Below are 20,133 nucleotides of genomic sequence, written 5' to 3' on the forward strand. Positions count from 1 at the left end.
AGGGTCATAATGAGTGCGATTGTGGGATCCAACCTGCCAGTCATCGGATCCTGACTAAGGGAGGCAAATATACAGAGAGCAATAAAACATTAGGTTTCATTAATGTAATTATTTTTTAAGGGAGGCAAATATACAGAGAGCAATAAAACATTAGGTTTCATTAATGTAATTATTTTTTTCAGTCTTATTTTTTTCTGTATCGTGTTCTAAAATGTAAAATATAATTGCTTAAATAATGGTTCATCATGCCATCAACCACTCTGTTGCCTTGGTAACTACAAACTACCGTGATATAACCTGAATATTGCCCACTGTTTATATGAGGAAGCACAGTTATTTATAAATGACTTCTGGTTTGTTAAAGTGTCCAAAGCGTGCATACCAGTACCACTGTGTCTAGCTTTCTGTTCACAGGAGACATATTTTCATTTCATTACACATAGCCAACAAACCCTTTCGGTACATTGAACCATGCCCTACAAAGATACATACAAAAGGACAAGCAGACAGACAGACAAACACAACAACAATCTGAGATCTTGGTAAAAATATACCTTCTTAAGGCCCACTCTGGCTTTCACATACTAGTATTGCATTAACGTTTATAATTGTTTATCCCGGGGGTTATTGGGAATAGCACCGAATTGACAAACACGGGGACTGAGTACATTATAACTGTAACCACACGAACATCAGGGAATTAAGCAGTGCTATGAAGGGAGCCTTGTGAAAGAGGAAATTCAATAAAAGACGAAAGAGAATCAATTACTGGTCCGACTTTCAGTACGTATCCTACTGGAAATGCCACACATACACGCACGCACGCACGCACGCACGCACACACATATACAACATACTTTACAATGTTGATTAAGTGTACGAGAAAAGAAATATAATATGCTCCATAACAGACACTTGAAGTGGAACGAGTCTCACTAACAATACACACAGCTTCATGGTCAGCTGACCCCACGTCTCATATCTTGTAGTGGAACGAGTCTTCGTAACAACAATACACACAGTTACATGGTCAACTGACCACAAATGTCCATATCTTGTAGTGGAACGAGTCTTCGCAACAATACACATCGTTGCATGGTGAGACGATTCAATATAACGTCCACAGTTTGCCGATGATCCAGTCCTTGTAGTCGTGCAAAATCTTCCATCTCAAATGAAACGTCCACATCATTTCAACTGAATACATCGTGAATGTTAAGGCGTCCATGGTGTGCAGGTCAGTCCATCTTCACTTCAGAAATCCGTGGCACTGGAACAGCTATCAGTGTTCCACCATTTATTCACATCATGGTAAGTATTTCCGAATCTCTCTAAATCATGAAGTTTCACACAAATATCACACAACGATGAATCTAATGTTGACTTCGGATCTGTGATAGTATACTGTGATTTCCGCCTCAATATTTCAGCATATGCCGTATTATTGGAATCTAAATATTTCAAATGATCGGCAAGTTTCTCTGGAGATGAAAAATCGGCTGTGTCGATGTACGTGCCCTTAGGAAGAAGGTTTCCATAGCTGGCCCCACCCCTAACCACGGGGATAATATCCAAACTGTAGCTCCTAAACACCTTTTCTGTCAGGTAGCCTCGACACAGTGAATTCTCAAGCGCCAAATAAAACTTGTATGTCGTTTGTTGTAGATTATTACAGCTGTTAGGTCCGGAGTTTCCACACTTGAGGGGTCCACATCCACCATATATATCAACGCTGATGAATTGCTGGAGTTTTTTCACGTAGTCGTCGCGTTTTGACCGAGCATTGCAATGACTTACCAACCACATGACGGGTTTACTTTTCTTCTCAGTGATCGACTGAAAATCTCGAACATCCGCTGTTGGTTTAGGCAGGAGCACGAAATACGGGCATACAATATCGGAGTCATATCTGAACGTCATCGTCCAATTAAACCGATCATTCCATCTATTGAAGTCCCATGGAGCCTCGTGTGCAAAAAATATCCACATCTGATTGGCTGGTTTTGGTGGTGGAGTATCATTATCAATCGACAGGACATAAAAGACGACAGCATCGGCTTGAGGGAGAAGTTTATGGTCACCTGATAATCTACAATTTTGCAATCGGCAGTTCTCCAAACTGTCCTTGTACCTCGTCTCAAACGTATGCCATGAAGGCATGTTGTATATAATGATCAGTTTCTCGTCTGTCTTATTTTGTGTGAATATTTTTTCAACGCCCGTGAGATTATAACGTGTCTTCTGGCGAAATTTGTCATTTGGGAACTGCAACACAGGGGACAGGAAATATGGGTGGTTGTCCTCGCCGTTTGGCCATACAAGAAGCGATGATGTGTCATTTTCGAACCTTGAAATCGAAGAAACCATACTTGAATACGAGGCAAGTCGTCTGGGACGCTTTGACTTTTCTGTTTGCTCTGAAGACGTTTGTGAGCGTGCTCCATATTAGAAACACACACAAGACTGCGGATGTCCAGAACAATAGACGTCTGTTTCTCCGGCATACCATCTGAAACATCACGAAATTCATGTAATTATATACTACCCATCAAAAGTTTAGACTCACTTAAAGCACTCACTATATGGTATGTATATACCTATGGTTACATCGAAGATGAATTTCTCCACTAACTTGGGGGAAACAACTGAAAACCTTATGCAGATGAATTGCACGAGGATCATGCATCACATTGCTGTAAAGCATGTGCAAATATCATGCATGTGAACAGATGCGTTTTGGTGTAAAATTTTGTTACGAATTCAACTCATGACAATCTTTTCAACGTTACAAACGTGTTTTACAATACATCAGTTCATGAGTAAACAGTACCTTACAACAGTATGCAAAATTTATTATAGAACAGTTGACTTAAGTAAATGGTTACATTTACACTAATGAGTCTAAACTTTTGATGGGGAGTATATATAGTTTGCGATCTGAAAGCAGATTCTTTTTGAAAACTCCTTCTTATAGACTGGCCTCTTATGGAAAGCGTTCTTTCAGTGGTTGTGCTCCATCGCTGTGGAATGAACTGCCCCTCGCCTTATAACTGTCCCCATCTTTTGCTGCGTTCAAATCACATCTTAAAACGCATCTCTTTTCACTGCACTATTAACTCTATTCAAACATTATTATTATTTTGTAGCGCTTCGAGCACCCACTTAGTGGTTGGATTTAGCGCTATATAAAATTTCCAGTATTATTATCTGGTGAGCTGCAATGTACAAGATTTTTGTACAGTGAAGTACCTGCACGTGTTGTGTCGGCGGGTAGGGGTGGAGTAGGGAATGGGTAGAGTAGGGTAAGGGTTGGATGGGGGTGGGCGGGTTCGAACCACCGACCTCCCGTTCTACGGGGTGACGCTTTATCCACAAGACCTCATATTCTGTAAGTTTATCCTGAACATGGCGGACAAGGGATCAAACTTCACATCCTATGCAATGTAAGCCTCATGAAGATCGTGCCACATGAAATGGTGAGTGAGTTTAGTTTTACGCCGCTTTTAGCAATATTCCAGCAATATCACGGCGGGGGAAGCCAGAAATGGGCTACACATTGTACCCATGTGGGGGGCATCGAACCCGGGTCTCCGGAATGACAAGCGAACGCTTTAACCACTAGGCTACCCCACCGCCCCCTCATGAGATGGAGGAAGTGATGAAAGTCCGTGTTGTATTGGCGATATATTGGGGAGAATATCATGTCTGAAAACTTGTTTTTGTGATCTAAGTTCACCGCCACTTTAAAAATATTCAGGTAAATAACGGTGTGTCAAAGTGGAAGGACAGTCTGATGTTTACCTATTTGATGGAAACAATGACAGGAAAGGTGATAACACTAGCACATTCTAAAATAGGAACTTAAAGTCATTATCACCGAATCCTGGCACCACTAAGGGGCGCAACGAAAACATGACGGTTATACAACAACCACTAGGAAACGTTAATCGGTACAAACAACTACGAAGCTAAAATTTAATTGTTCTTAAACATTTGGTAGCCTAGTGGTTAAAGCGTTCGCTCGTCACGCCAAAGGCCCGGTTTCGATTCCCCACACATGTGAAACGCATTTCTGATGTCCCCCGCCACGATATTGCTGGAATATTACTGAAGGCGGCCTAAAACCATACTCACTCACTGTTACTTTCACAGTAAGTGTCCAGTTACAATAAACGTACAGTTACATGTTTTCAAAATACATTCATTAATAAATTAAACTGTATTTAATACGTAAAAGCTGAAAGATAGTATCTAATTACATAAACATCAGAGTATGAAATAAATCTTGACGTTTTCACCAAAAACAGTTTTGGGAGCATACATAAAATCCTCGCCTCTCCGTGGCGGTTCCCATATAGAGTTTAATCTATATACAAGGGCTTCCCGCCAGCGGGTCAACCCTCAACTCGTTACCATGGTTACAGGCTTGCCAGTTCGTTAGCTGAATATCCAGACAGTCCTGCTGTCGACAACTGTACATACAACGTTACGGGGTTTATGGATACATTCACATGTTCGGCTCGTGTTGTCTTACTCGGCAATATTAATTCCGGCTGTTGTGAACAATCCATTCCTTACAGGGCAAATAATCCAGAGTATGTCACCTAACAATATAGCACACGGTACGTCAGAGCCATATCTAAGAAGACCGAGACTCGCGATCTCGCTTCCTCCAACGAGAAAGGTTGCATCGCGCCTATTCCACAGTATTCGCGACTGGGGAGGCCCGTGTCTGGCGTTACCGCTGTGACGTAATACCACGTGACCCAGGTAACAAGACTGTAAGCACGATGGTCGGTCCCTTTTCTGCCACCGACTCTTGTGCTTATTATTAGACCCACGCTACTTGAGGAAAAAACGTCATCGCGGGATTGTTGACATGCGTGATCTGGACTAACAATGTCCGGGTTAACAGCACTGTACCTGTGAAGTAATCTCCAACACCTCGGACAAAACAGCATAAGCACCAAGGAATCAAGTTCTGAGCTGGCGGGGAATATTATATTATACACGATCTGGTCCATCAACGCTTGTGGCGTAATGCATGTTCAGGGCACGTTTTGCGATAAATACGATCTTGTCTGGAGTCAATATGGAGAAAGGAAGAGTTTTATAATTATTGTTTTCGCACCGTGCCATGAGCATCTTTTAGCCATAACTAACCAATGTTAACGAAGATTAATGACAATTAACGAAGATTAAGGGCAATCATTACAAGGCTAGCGAGAAACCTGCCTGAGCGATATGCAGTATTATGCGCATCAACAATCACTTTCATGTAATGTCGAAATTGATCCAAACCTGATCCCAGTGAGAATAAATTATCCATCAAAACCACCTGAGTAATATTGAATGGGTAATCATGTCAGCAGATTGTCCGTTTACAGGCTGCGCGCTCATTGAAGCCCAGGTATTAGGTAATTTACCATACAGTAACTTGTTCAAGCAAAAGCCGCTGTGAGAACTCTGCAGATAGAGTGAGTGAGTTTAGTTTTAAACCGCACTCAGCAATATTCCAGCTATATGGCGGCGGTTTGTACATACTCGAGTCTGGACCAGACAATCCAGTGATCAACAACATGAACATCGATCTGCGCAATTGTGAACCGATGACATGTGTCAACCAAGTCAGCGAGCCTGACCACCTGATCCCGTTAGTCGCCTCTTACGACAACCATAGGTTACTGAAGGCCAATATTCTAACCCGGGCCTTCATGGGTCTCTGCAGATAGAGTGAGTGAGTTGGGTTTTACGCCGCTTTTAGCAACATTCCAGCAACATCACGGCGAGGGACACCAGAAATGGGCTGCACACATTGTACCGATGTGGGGATTCGAACCCGGGTCTTCGGCGTGACGAGCCAACGCTTTAACCACTAGGCTACCCCACCGCACCTCGCTTCATACATATCACACGCTGTGTAGTGCAACTCACTCACTCACTCACATCTCTGTAACAATGGTGTGCTGAACAAATCGTGCTCAAAAGCGACATTTATTATACAGTTTATTTTTTAATCAACACTGTGACAGCTGCCGAGGTATTTAATAACCAAGGTTATTATTCCTAATGAAAACATGTAAAAATGACACGGATACAAGGGACAAGGTGTCCTAGCAACAACATCACGTGATAGCAGCAGGTGTGCGGTCGTAATTTTTACTGATAGCAAAAACATGGGTAACAATGACAAAGCTGGAAATTTGATTTAAACAGTTTGTATCAATATGTCATTGCATATTTTTCATCATTACTAAGACTGACTGAATGACTGACTGAGTTTGCTTTTACGCCGCAGCAATATTCCAGCAACATCACGGCGGGGGACACCAGAAATGGGCTTCACACATTGTACCCATGTGGGGATTCGAACCCGGGTCTTCGGCGTGACGAGCCAACGCTTTAACCATTAGGCTACCCCACCGCCCCTCATTACATCACGCATCTTGTTAAGGATTTCGAAGAAGGGACGCGCACCTTGTTAAGGATTTCTAAGAAGAGACACGCACCATGTTAAGGATTTCTACGAAAGGACGCGCACCTTGTTAAGGATTTCTACGAAGAGACACGCATCTTGTTAAGGATTACTACGAAGGGACACGCACCTTGTTAAGGATTTCTAAGAAGGGACACGCATCTTGTTAAGGATTTCTAAGAAGGGACGCGCACCTTGTTAAGGATTTCTAAGAAGGGACACGCATCTTGTTAAGGATTTCTAAGAAGGGACACGCATCTTGTTTAGGATTTCTAAGAAGGGACATGCATCTTGTTAAGGATTTCTAAGAAGGGACACGCATCTTGTTAAGGATTTCTAAGAAGGGACACGCATCTTGTTTAGGATTTCTAAGAAGGGACATGCATCTTGTTAAGGATTTCTAAGAAGGGACACGCATCTTGTTAAGGATTTCTAAGAAGGGACACGCATCTTGTTTAGGATTTCTAAGAAAGGACACGCATCTTGTTAAGGATTTCTAAGAAGGGACGCGCACCTTGTTAAGGATTTCTAAGAAGGGACACGCATCTTGTTAAGGATTTCTAAGAAGGGACGCGCATCTTGTTAAGGATTTCTAAGAAGGGACACGCACCTTGTTAAGGATTTCTTAGAAGGGACACGCATCTTGTTAAGGATTTCTAAGAAGGGACACGCTCCTTGTTAAGGATTACTAAGAAGGGACAGGCATCTTGTTAAGGACTACTAAGAAGGAGCACACACCTTGTTAAGGATTACTAAGAAACGACACGCACCTTGTTAAGGATTTCTAAGAAGGGACACGCATCTTGTTAAGGATTTCTAAGAAGGGACACGCTCCTTGTTAAGGATTACTAAGAAGGGACACGCATCTTGTTAAGGATTTTTAAGAAGGGACACGCATCTTGATAAGGATTTCTAAGAAGGGACGCGCACCTTGTTAAGGATTTCTAAGAAGGGACACGCATCTTGTTTAGGATTTCTAAGAAGGGACACGCATCTTGTTAAGGATTTCTAAGAAGGGACGCGCACCTTGTTAAGGATTTCTTAGAAGGGACACGCATCTTGTTAAGGATTTCTAAGAAGGGACACGCTCCTTGTTAAGGATTACTAAGAAGGGACAGGCATCTTGTTAAGGACTACTAAGAAGGAGCACACACCTTGTTAAGGATTACTAAGAAACGACACGCATCTTGTTAAGGATTTCTAAGAAGGGACACGCATTTTGAAAAGGATTTCTGAGAAGGGACACGCACCTTCTTAAGGATAAATAGGAGTGCCCACGCATCTTGTTAAGGATTACTAAGAAGGCGACACGCATCTTGTTAAGGATTACTACGAAAGGACACGCACCTTGTTAAGGATTACTAAGAAGAGACACGCATCTTGTTAAGGATTACTACGAAAGGACACGCACCTTGTTAAGGATTTCTAAGAAGGGACGCGCACCTTGTTAAGGATTTCTAAGAAGGGACACGCATCTTGTTAAGGATTTCTAAGAAGGGACGCGCATCTTGTTAAGGATTTCTAAGAAGGGACACGCACCTTGTTAAGGATTTCTTAGAAGGGACACGCATCTTGTTAAGGATTACTAAGAGCGACCACGCTCCTTGTTAAGGATTTCTAAGAAGGGTTACGTACTTGTTAAGGATTACTACGAAAGGACACGCACCTTGTTAAGGATTACTAAGAAGGGACACGCACCATGTTAAGGATTTCTAAGAAGGGACGCGCACCTTGTTAAGGATTTCTACGAATGGACACGCACCTTGTTAAGGATTACTAAGAAGAGACACGCATCTTGTTAAGGGTTACTACGAAGGGACACGCACCTTGTTAAGGATTTCTAAGAAGGGACACGCATCTTGTTAAGGATTTCTAAGAAGGGACGCGCGCCTTGTTAAGGCTTTCTAAGAAGGGACACGCATCTTGTTAAGGATTTCTAAGAAGGGACACGCATCTTGTTTATGGATTTCTAAGAAGGGACATGCATCTTGTTAAGGATTTCTAAGAAGGGACACGCATCTTGTTAAGGATTTCTAAGAAGGGACACGCATCTTGTTTAGGATTTCTAAGAAGGGACACGCATCTTGTTAAGGATTTCTAAGAAGGGACGCGCACCTTGTTAAGGATTTCTAAGAAGGGACGCGCACCTTGTTAAGGATTTCTAAGAAGGGACACGCATCTTGTTAAGGATTTCTAAGAAGGGACGCGCATCTTGTTAAGGATTTCTAAGAAGGGACACGCACCTTGTTAAGGATTTCTTAGAAGGGGCACGCATCTTGTTAAGGATTTCTAAGAAGGGACACGCTCCTTGTTAAGGATTACTAAGAAGGGACAGGCATCTTGTTAAGGACTACTAAGAAGGAGCACACACCTTGTTAAGGATTACTAAGAAACGACACGCATCTTGATAAGGATTTCTAAGAAGGGACGCGCACCTTGTTAAGGATTTCTAAGAAGGGACACGCATCTTGTTAAGGATTTCTAAGAAGGGACGCGCATCTTGTTAAGGATTTCTAAGAAGGGACACGCACCTTGTTAAGGATTTCTTAGAAGGGACACGCATCTTGTTAAGGATTTCTAAGAAGGGACACGCTCCTTGTTAAGGATTACTAAGAAGGGACACGCATCTTGTTAAGGACTACTAAGAAGGAGCACACACCTAGTTAAGGATTACTAAGAAACGACACGCATCTTGTTAAGGATTTCTAAGAAGGGACACGCATTTTGAAAAGGATTTCTGAGAAGGGACACGCACCTTCTTAAGGATAAATAGGAGTGCCCACGCATCTTGTTAAGGATTACTAAGAAGGCGACACGCATCTTGTTAAGGATTACTACGCAAGGACACGCACCTTGTTAAGGATTACTAAGAAGAGACACGCATCTTGTTAAGGATTACTACGAAAGGACACGCACCTTGTTAAGGATTTCTAAGAAGGGACGCGCACCTTGTTAAGGATTTCTAAGAAGGGACACGCATCTTGTTAAGGATTTCTAAGAAGGGACACGCATCTTGTTAAGGATTACTAAGAGCGACCACGCACCTTGTTAAGGATTTCTTAGAAGGGACACGCATCTTGTTATGGATTACTAAGAGCGACCACGCTCCTTGTTAAGGATTTCTAAGAAGGGTTACGTACTTGTTAAGGATTACTACGAAAGGACACGCACCTTGTTAAGGATTACTAAGAAGGGACACGCATCTTGTTAAGGATTACTAAGAAGGGACACACATCTTGTTAAGGATTACTAAGAAGGGACACGCATCTTGTTTAGGATAATTAAGAAGGAACACGCATCTTGTTTAGGATTATTAAGAATGACCACGCTCCTTGTTAAGGATTTCTAAGAAGGGTAACGTACTTGTTAAGGATAACCAGTAAGTGTCACGCGCCTTGTGAAGGACCTATCAATTACATGGACCATTTTGCATATTCAATACCGGCTGTAGGCATATGTCGATATTGACCACCTGGGCCTAAAATCCATATCAGCTTTATTGCCCGGCTACTAAACTGGTACGTTATAAATACATACAAACGCTCGAAACTTCAATAGGCGGAGCCTAGTTTAGTTACGTTCCTTGATGTTGAATATGATAAAAAGGTTATGGTATGACAGTTTTCCTTTCGCAATGCAGTGGGTTCGGCTCTCGGGTTGATATGGTAGCCTCGGGCTGATATGACTGGCGAAAGGAAAACTGTCATGTAATTATAATTATTACAATATCATATATTACAGCGACCACTGGACCGTGTTCATAATAACATGGCAGCCGTTGGACCTTGTTTTAACATGGAGTGTCCATAGACTCTTATTACGTCATCTAAAAGAGCGGGCAATGGACCCTTGCATGATAACGTAGAGAGGTCATCGGACCTTTTCTAATAATGCAGAGCATCCATTGGCCCTTTTCATGCCAATGTAGACGGGACACCTGTCCTTTCCATGATCACAGAAAGCGACCATAAGCCCTAATGCACATTGTGAGTTTAGTTTTACGCCGCTTTGATATTCCAACAATATCACGGCGGGGTCACCAGAAATGGGCTCACACACTGTACCCAAGTGGGGAATCGAACCCGGGTCTTCGGGTAACAAGCGAACGCTTTAACCACTATGCTACCCATCGCCCCAAATGTATAGAAGCTATTGGACCTTTGTCATGGCAACGTAGAACGGCCATCTTTTCATGGTAATGTAGAATGGCTATCCGCCCTTTTCGTGATATCCATTAGGATATGTCATATGCACCGTCAACTAGGTTTAGGATGAAGCGTTTGAACAAACCACCCTTTCATGTTTAAACGTTTAGATTGCACAATTGGCGTTATAAACGGGTACAGACTTCAACAAGACGCGGTATATATGAACTTGACAACAAAACTGTATACTGACATCGGACACACGACACGGCAAATCCACGAGATAATTAAATTTAGATTCCACCGCTGGACGGATTTAACTGACGATTTACGAATGTTACTGCTTGACACTGGAGGCGGTTCGCTAGCCTACTAGCTAAAGCGTGGAAGTTAAAGATTCCTGACTGGGTTCTACACGTGAAGCCCATTTCTGGTGTACCCATAGTGGATACTAAACGACCTTCCGTGTAATACCATTTTTATTAAACGAGTTAAAGATTTGGTATCAAACGAGCGAAAGCGAGTTTAGTATTCTGTTTATTACTCGCGTATAATGGCGTAGACTTCCCCTTCTGAGGATCAGGAGGCTGACAGGGGGTATACGGAGGAGGGTGCTGGCTGGAGGTTCAACTTGGTATTGACCTTGACTCGTGTCAGACAAGCAAAATGTTCACATTCACCAATAAATTCAACATTAAACATTCTAGGACCAGACTTGAACAGACATGTTTTTGCATAAAAGTGTTGATGTTTATTTTAAAATGATCAATTATCATCATAAAAATCAACATGGTTTCCAATCATTTTGTCGTTTTTCTATGAGTCAAAGGATCATGCGGTTCAGGAAAAACATCGTAGTCACCACGAGAAGGTTTATGAAAGCGTTAAAAACCTATCACTGCACATATACAGGGTGTGGTTAATTCAGTTCTTTGTGTATATTATTGACTTGCATGAGCTGTATTGGATACCCTGTTTCTAGGTCGATATATGACAAACAGGACTTGACATCTGTTACCGTGTGCTTGTTCCCTCACAGACTAACGCTCTCATCCCTCGATGAAAACACAAATAAATCTCCATTTAACTTGAAAAACAGCCCCAGAGATTCAGAACGTTTGCATTACACACAGTGCTGTGATAATCGTATGGTTTGGGCCATGATTAAGGTACTGGAATTCCACTGACTACTGTAAAATATCCAAAACGAGCCTTTTATAGACTGTGTCCTTTGTACATTTTAACCACGCATGGTGCAGGACTAGGTCCAAGGCTTATGCCTCACCTTGTGTTTGAACATTAAGCGTGTCAGATGTAAATGGTACAAAAACTTCCTGACCGCGTCACCCGACGCAATGAGGTGAGGTGAAATTGGGTTTAACGTCGTGCTTGAGAATATTTTGCTCATATGACGACGTGCATGCGTGTGTACGTGTAGCTGCTTGTACTAGCCCAGATTTAAGCTGGTTTTATAGTGCTAGCCCACTGAGATACCATGCCGCAGTGAAGCATGAATACCCCACTCAGACACATTATACTGACTCCGAGCCGACCAGTCCTTGTTGTACCCATCATTGCCGAGCACCAGGCAGGGACCAACAAGTACCATATTTTAACGTCTTTTGGTATGACGCGGTCGGGGATCGCTCTCTGGGCGGACGCTCTACCCACTACACCACGGAGGCGGTCCCCGACGCAATTAGCGGACAGCCACCAGTGTTCTTTCTTTGTACACCGTTAGTGTGAAGCCCATTTATGGTGTCCCCCGCCGTGATACAACTTGAATAATGCCAAAAGCGGCGTAAATCTAACCCAACTCACTCACTTGTTAATACCGTTAACAATTCGCCATGAAACATCAAAAACACTACAATATATAACAATCTCTCTTTTAATCCCTCAGAACAGTAATGTTCATCCCTTTAGCTTTGCCTCAGATGATAGTGCATGATATTATAAACCCAGGAAGTTACGCGCACCTTAGTCTCTCGTACAGACCCTGAAGCAAATATATCCAAGAAAGCCCATGCAAATCTAGAAAATGTGGCAAGTCTAGATTTCCTCAGCTGAAAATGAAGAAAGTCTGAGGGCTCCTTTTTATTATATATATATTTTTTTACTATGAACGTTTTTTTCAGTAAAATATGTTCATTTCAGAGACTAGTTGTTAGTCTACGCGCACCTAAACGGGATACATTTCTGTCAAGGAAAAGCAGGGTTGCATAAACTACTCACCCTTATTCATATGTTATTCGAGATGTTATGACCACTGTGCCCCACGTACGCTGCCCCCTGACTGTTCGAGATACTCCAGTGATGACACAGCGGAAACCCGACACAGAAGCACAACATCACGATGTTGAGCCGAATGAGGGCGTTATGCTCTCTCTGTCACGTGACCTCCTCTCGCTCGATCAGTTAAAGCTCGCCCATCCTCGATAATGTCCGGTGTATACGTTACAAGAGTGATTGTAACGTATACCCTGGAGCACAGGGGCGTGTCACGCTATCCTTTTATATAGTACTAGGGTAGGGTCTATATACCTATATGTCTTTCTAACGCTGTTTCTAAGCGTGACACGCCCCTGTGCCCTGGAGATTATCGAGGATGAAGCTCGCCCAACGCGGATAATATATAATCAGGCCTCAACCACAAGGATTTCAACTTCCTTCCAGCTCGTTTTGTAAAGCATTTTTTAAGTAGGAAATGAAACAAGTCCAGATTTTCCTCAAATTCAGTCTCTCTTCTCACTGGGGCTACTTTTCAATATAAATGGAGTCTAGCAAAATTCTATATTTTCAGCTGGATTGGGTGGTCAGGCTCGCTGACTGGGTTGACACATGTCATCGTATCCCAATTGCGTAGATCGATGTTCATGCTGTTGATCCCTGGATTGTCTGGTCCAGACTCGATTATTTACAGACCGACGCCATATAGCTAGAATATTGCGTAGTGCGGCGTAGAACTGAACTCACTCACTCACTATATTTTCAGAGACTAAGCGTTTACTGGATTTTAAATAAATCATCAATTGTATTCTTTGGACAGGTTAAAGGGCACAGTATTTTCTGTACTTGTATTGTAAGACAAATGTAATAATATTGGTTTCTATAGAACAGGTGTTCCTTCAGTCAGGGTGGATATTTGAGAATCATTTTACTTTTCTGAAATGATTTATAACACAAAGCAGTCATGTTTCAAGTCTTTTAGACGAGTTCCCTTTGTTCGGAACAAGCAAATAGTCAATACTCTTCTCTAACAATATTTAGGGGCGGTGGTGTAGCCTAGTGGTTAAAGCGTCACACCGAAGACCCGGGTTCTATTCCCAACATGGGTACAATGTGTGAAGCCTATTTCTGGTGTCCACCGCCGTGATATTGCTGAAATATTGCTAAAAGCGGCGTAAAACTAAACTCACTCACTCTAGCAATATATCGAGATATCCGTTGTTCGGAACAAGCAAAGAGTCAATACTTTTCTCTAACAATATATCGAGATATCCGTTGTTTGGAACAAGCAAAGAGTCAATACTCTTCTCTGACAACATATCGAGATATCCGTTGTTCGGAACAAGCAGGGTGTCTAATCTCTTCATTAACAAGGTATCGAGATATCCATTGTTCGGGGGAAGCAGAGCGTCTACACTCTTCTTCACCAAGGTATTGAGTTAACCGTAGTTCGGAACAAGCAGAGTGACGATACTCCTCTTAAACGGTATATCGCTGAAATCCTTACATTATTAAAGATATATCACATCTAAATAGTACATTGTTAAAAATTTCAACATTCCTTCAACAGATACAATTTGAAATGGAACAAATCCCACTCCTAAGGAGAAAACATACCCTCAACATGTCTCCTCGTTTACTCCCATATCCCCATCACCCATATGCATATGGTCCTCCCCTGACTTCTATTAAGATGTGGTTTAACTATTCATTACTGTAGTGTTAGTGAGTGAGTGAGTTTAGGTTTACGCAGCTTTTAGCAATAGTTCAGCAATATCACGGCTGGGGACACCAGAAATGGGCTTCACACACTGTACTCATGTGGGGAATCGAACCCGGTTCTTCGACGTGTCGAGCGAACGCCTTAACCACTAGGCTACCCCACCAACCTCTGTAGTTTTACAAATGTGTAGAAGTACATGCCAAAGCCAGATTCAAATGTCACTTTTTGTCTTCTCGTGTTATCACTTTCTCGTCTCGTGTTATCGCTTTCTCATCTCGCGTCATTGCTTTCTCATCTCGCGTCATCGCTTTCTCGTCTCGTGTTATCGCTTTCTCGTCTCGTGTTATCGCTTTCTCGTCTCGTGTTATCGCTTTCTCATCTTGCGTCATCGCTTTCTTATGTCGCGTTATCGCTTTCTCGTCATGTTTTATTGCTGTCTCGTGCTATCATGAGTGAGAGAGTAAGTATAGTTTTCCGTCGCTTTTAGCGATATCACGGCGGGGGACAAAGAAATGGGCTTCACACATTGAACCCATGTGGGAAATCGAGCCTGGGTCTTCAGTATGACGAAAGCACAATTTCAACGAGTTTCCTCAAAACTTCTTTTATTCAATAGATGTATTTCTTTAAAAATGCATCGCTATTGTATCCCCTTTGTCTGTTTAATGCATTCAGCAAACATTCGGAACATCCCACTCAAGGCAGGACCCAGCGATACTGTTCTTGTGATTTAACACTTCCTTACGTCGGCGGATCTGACGCATGTACATATGCGCGGGTCACAATGACCTTACACCAGTCACATGGTGACCTTTCTGGCAAATTTCCAAATTCAAACTTCAAACAAATTGTATACAAACGTAACGCCACCTTCAGGTTGCCAAATCACCCCTCTTTTGATTAAACACTAAATCGCCTGGCGAACCCGTGTGCAAATTACGCATTTAAATCTCCAAATCATCATCATCATCATCATCACCTTGCACCTCCATCTATAAAACCTGAATGCCATGATCCGACGGGGCTAGATTCATCGACAACAGCGGACGGATTGTGCGGCCATCTCAATCGTTAACCAGCACTTCATACTACCTACACATTCTCACTGGACATATCTAATAAACTACATTTGTATATCTGTACACGTATGTACAGGTACATTCTCGGTCTCGCGTGTCGTGATTGAAGAGAATGTCCTTGACTTATGTGTGTATGTACGAGTATCTGACTCTGTTTGTAAGGGACAATTTGTCACGACCATTATTGCAGAACTCTATGTGCCAATGCTCGAGAATAACGAGTTTCGATTTTCCAAATTAAAATTGAGTAAAGACACCAGATGTTCGCTGAAGGGCGAGTGCTTGCCTCAGATGCATGTGCAAAGCTCTTTCGAACCGTAATCAAACAGTAGAATCTCATGCGGGCAAGGGGCGGTGGGGTAGCCAACAAGTCAAAACATTGATTACACAACAGTCTCGTTTCCTGTTGACTGGGTTCCGTCCTATTGCGCAACTTAGTACAATAACCATTTCAGAATTTTGAGACCAATTCATTTAACTGGATACATAAATATTAATCAGTATTATTTGATACATCTAAGCACTTGAATATGGCAACACTACGCTCCTTATAATCTTTGCAAACATGTCGTGCAGCGTGCTCTGACAAACAGAAACCTGGAAATCGTGGAAATCTCAAAACGAGGCTCTGCCGCTAGAAGAGTTTGGCGGTCTGGTACGGACCTGATATGATATCAATCACATTGTGCGTTACAGAACTACATTGAATAAGCGCACACAACACATAACAGGTGTCACCAGTGGGCTAGATGTATTGTGAATCATTTTACGATCTCGCCAAACTGGAGCAGTCTGTGACGTCTTAGTTAAGGTCATGCTGCCTACACCTCGATATAAAATATAGAAATACGATGTTATTATAAGTTTAAAAGTAAAATTCATTGATAAATACCATTTTCTTATGTAACAAGGAATTGGAATTCAGTGTAACCATAGTTGTTTATGATGTTTATTTGCACTTTCACACAGAGAAAATTCGGATCGGCTGAAAAGTAGGTCATTGTCTGAATTGGTTAATGAGACTCATGTTTTGGTTTGAGGTTAAAGCGTTCGCTCGTCACGCCGAAGACCCAGGTTCGATTCTCCACACAGGTACAATGTGTGAAGCCCATTTCTGGTTTCCCACTGACTGCAATTGCACGAGATGTCATGCATCGACGTGTTTCGATCAGTCAAAATATGAATGGACAAAGGTGCGTCACTGATAATAAAATATTGAATAAACCATTTACAATTACAATTACTATTACGAGATAACATGTTTGCGGCAAAATGGGTCGCAGAATACACCAGAGAGATCATCCAGTATAAATATTGATGTATAGGAACCAATCCTCTATCAAGAACGGAACGCAATACCGTAAATTCAAATGCAACGTCTGATACAGTCATTATGGAGGAGGGTCAGGGATGTTATTGCAGTTTTCGTTCAATTTGCGTTTAGATTTGTCATTTAATTCTTCCTTGAGGGGCAATCTTCCAGGATATTAAGTTAAACTGAGTTTTGGATAAGGTCATCTGCTATGGTTAATGGTACATCTTGTTACGAAAATATAGGGTGTTGCGAGACTTTTCCCCATGTGTATATGTTATAAAACTCATCGGAAGGTTTTAACATTGTAATTAACGCCATGCAAGGCACTTTGACAATGTCTCTGCCAAATTAATTAATTCATGGATTGACATTCTTAAAATAATTTCGACCGGCTCACATTGAAGGGGAAATGGGCTTCACACATTGTACCCATGTGGGGAATCGAACACATATCTTCGGCGTGACGAGCGAACGCTTTAACCGGTATAGGCTACCCCAAAGCCCATCAAACAACTCAGACTAACGCTGAGTCACTGAATATATGTAGCTTCTATACAAACAACAAAATCTACTGAAATTAAAAAATAGCCCCCGTTAGTTGAGAAATTCAGACTTAACCGGAGGAAAATTTAGACTTGCTTCGTTTAGAGCTGTGTCATTACAGAAGGGGCATTAGAGCTGTGTCGTTACAGAAGGGGCCTGGTGGAAGTGAAAATAATGTGGTTCTGAGACTATGAGACAGGCTACAGAAACCGCCACATTTGGAGTAATATGTCACAGTTTTCCGTGCCGTGCCGTCCACTTTGTACTGATAAATCAATAAACGCGTACGGATAGACCAACTGATAACTTATCGGATGCATATTAATGTACTACATGATTTTTAAAAGGCACAGACGCGAGACAAATGCATTGGTTCAATAACATCAAACTACACGTGTGGTGAACAGCAACTTTATCCCTAATTGCCGACACGGCGATTGTTTGTTATGAAGAAATTGTGGTTAAGGCTCTTAAGCTATATATTTTAACTATTAATTTCGGACACTAAGGTTATTAACTTCCAGTGTTATAAACCTGGACCAACGCGTCTGGTATTCACACACTGCAACAATACTTCAATTATTAAACAATGGACAATGTTTCAATTATTAAACGAAGGAACAACAATTCCAGTACAGAAAATATTGGAACAATACTTGCAGTATTGAAACAATGGGACAATATTTGCAGTATTGAAACAATAGAACAATACTACCAGCCCAAAACATGTCTTCTGTTGGCTTTTCCGCTTTGTCCCTCTGTTTACTAAGTTTGTAGATACAGCAACAACCCGTGAAGATCCGGGTTAGAACTGAACTTCAGTAACCCATGTTTGTGAGAGGCGACTGCCAGGATCAGGTGGCCAGCTGCAGGTTCACAAACGTGGTTGACACATGTCATCGTATCCCAATTACGTAGATCGATGCTCATGATGTTGATCAATGGACTGTCTGGACCAGACTCGGTTATTTACAGACCGCCGTCATATAGCTGGAATATTGCTAAACAGTACAGGAACAAGTGTGATGAAAATGGTGAGGTGACTCAGGGATACCCCACCTGACCAACACCATGTACATATATCATACAACTAAACAACATTAAACAATATTCACGAAACACTTTGCGAACACCATGTAATACTTACTGTGTCAAAATACGAGATAATCCCCACGGACGTCAAGGCAATGTTCAGTCAACGGCCCAGGTAGATAAGTCAGGTATTAATGTCAAGGTGACACAGGTGAACAGCTCAATCATTTTCGTTACCATGGAAACGATAGATTACTGAAACTGTGTCCGATGATACTGACGAAGTTCATGTGAGCTGTGTGTCACGCTGTGTGTCGGTGCTTTCTAATGAACGTGTTACGAACGCTCAACAAGGGCTTCCTCATCACCCAGATCGAGCAATCGCGTTGAGATGCAGGACGTAGTTTTGTGTAATAACCACCTCGTGTTAATCCGGGACAAGCCGATTGGAGCTCCCTCTTCGGGTTACGGTAACGGACGAGTAGTCACAAACCTGTAGGTATCAGCCCGAAGGACACAAGTACGATATGTACAAAGGTCACACGCAACTTGACTGCCTAACTGTGGGATAGTGCGTCGGGGCATCAGCGGAGGTTGGGTTGTATCTCTCAACGAGCTTGATGGCTGAACGCTACTTTAGACAGTACTCAAGCTATGTCGAGTTATATAATAATAACAATGGACAAGTTGCAGCGCGTGGGGATAAACCTGCATTATCCTTGCAACGGCACTTACTGACGTTCCCGCTTCCAGCATGTCAACGTGACGTTCACGCTGCACATTTGAGAGGCGCGGCATAGGAATTCGGCAACAGTGATTTAAAGTGTTTTTTCACTTTGTACTGTTGATTGGAACATGTGCGTTCAAATGCACGGGCAATGATAAGATCACGTGACCAGTGGCACGTGAAAAACACGTTTTAGCACTTTAGTGGGGTGCACGATATTGACTTAAATGTGCTGTTGTGCGGTTTTTTTCTTGAGTCGATACCAGGGGATTAATATTATGATACCCGATATACTATACTAAATATGAATTGTGAAGCTTTTATTTTGACTCGGTATACGAGGTGTGTTTATATATTGACCATGAATTGATGCAGAATGAAAAGGCATGTAAATAGATATTTATGTGAAAAGGCATGTAAATAGATATTTATGTGATTCAGTTTGATGTTTGATGTTGTGGAAATGTGTTGAGATGACCCCTGGTGACTTCTATTGTTGTGCCAATCATCACGCTTGACTGCATCACACATTGTGAACAACAGGTGGTGGCAGTGTGAGGAGGGTGTCAGCCCGATCTGTCGACAAATGAAAAATAGGATATCCCTAACTGTCGACAAAACAAAAAAAACCCGGAATGTCGACATCGCGTGGTCAACATACCGTGACGGTGTTAATTAATGAAAGAGAATGTTTGCTTAGTGGTTGCAAGTGGCCATGGCGGCTACAGCTATGCCCGTATCATGAGTAAATGAATTAAGTAGATTAAAGAGAATGTCGTTTTAACAATTTGCAAGAGAATTAAGGTTGCAAAAACAGATTATTATTTTACGTTATGCGAGTGGAAGGATTACCATTTTGGAGTTT

General features: G+C 42.1%; 1 protein-coding gene across 4 annotated transcripts; it reads right to left on the reverse strand.

The window, feature by feature from the left end:
• Positions 1-195: 195 nt before the first annotated feature.
• LOC124265865 (alpha-(1,3)-fucosyltransferase C-like) lies at positions 196-19,126 on the reverse strand. 4 transcript variants are annotated; one of them, XM_046700715.1, is made up of 2 exons: positions 18,657-19,126; positions 196-2,509 (listed from the first exon to the last, which is right to left on the reverse strand). In XM_046700715.1, exon 2 carries the CDS (start codon positions 2,365-2,367, stop codon positions 1,255-1,257), a length of 1,113 nt encoding a protein of 370 aa, XP_046556671.1. In that variant the 5' UTR covers positions 2,368-2,509; positions 18,657-19,126; the 3' UTR covers positions 196-1,254. The 4 variants fall into 4 exon arrangements, with proteins under 4 accessions (XP_046556671.1, XP_046556669.1, XP_046556672.1 ...); XM_046700713.1 differs by lacking the exon at positions 18,657-19,126 and adding an exon at positions 12,856-13,122; XM_046700716.1 differs by lacking the exon at positions 18,657-19,126 and adding an exon at positions 4,924-5,000.
• Positions 19,127-20,133: the final 1,007 nt, after the last annotated feature.

The sequence above is a fragment of the Haliotis rubra genome, unplaced genomic scaffold, assembly GCF_003918875.1.
Source record: "Haliotis rubra isolate DU_JTF1 unplaced genomic scaffold, ASM391887v1 Scf122, whole genome shotgun sequence".
In the NCBI taxonomy this organism is placed as follows: Eukaryota; Metazoa; Mollusca; class Gastropoda; order Lepetellida; family Haliotidae; genus Haliotis; species Haliotis rubra.

What these genes read in the sequence shown, in the direction of transcription:
- LOC124265865 (XM_046700715.1), bottom strand. Translation starts at nt 2,367, where the DNA reads ATGGTTTCTTCGATTTCAAGGTTCGAAAATGACACATCATCGCTTCTT.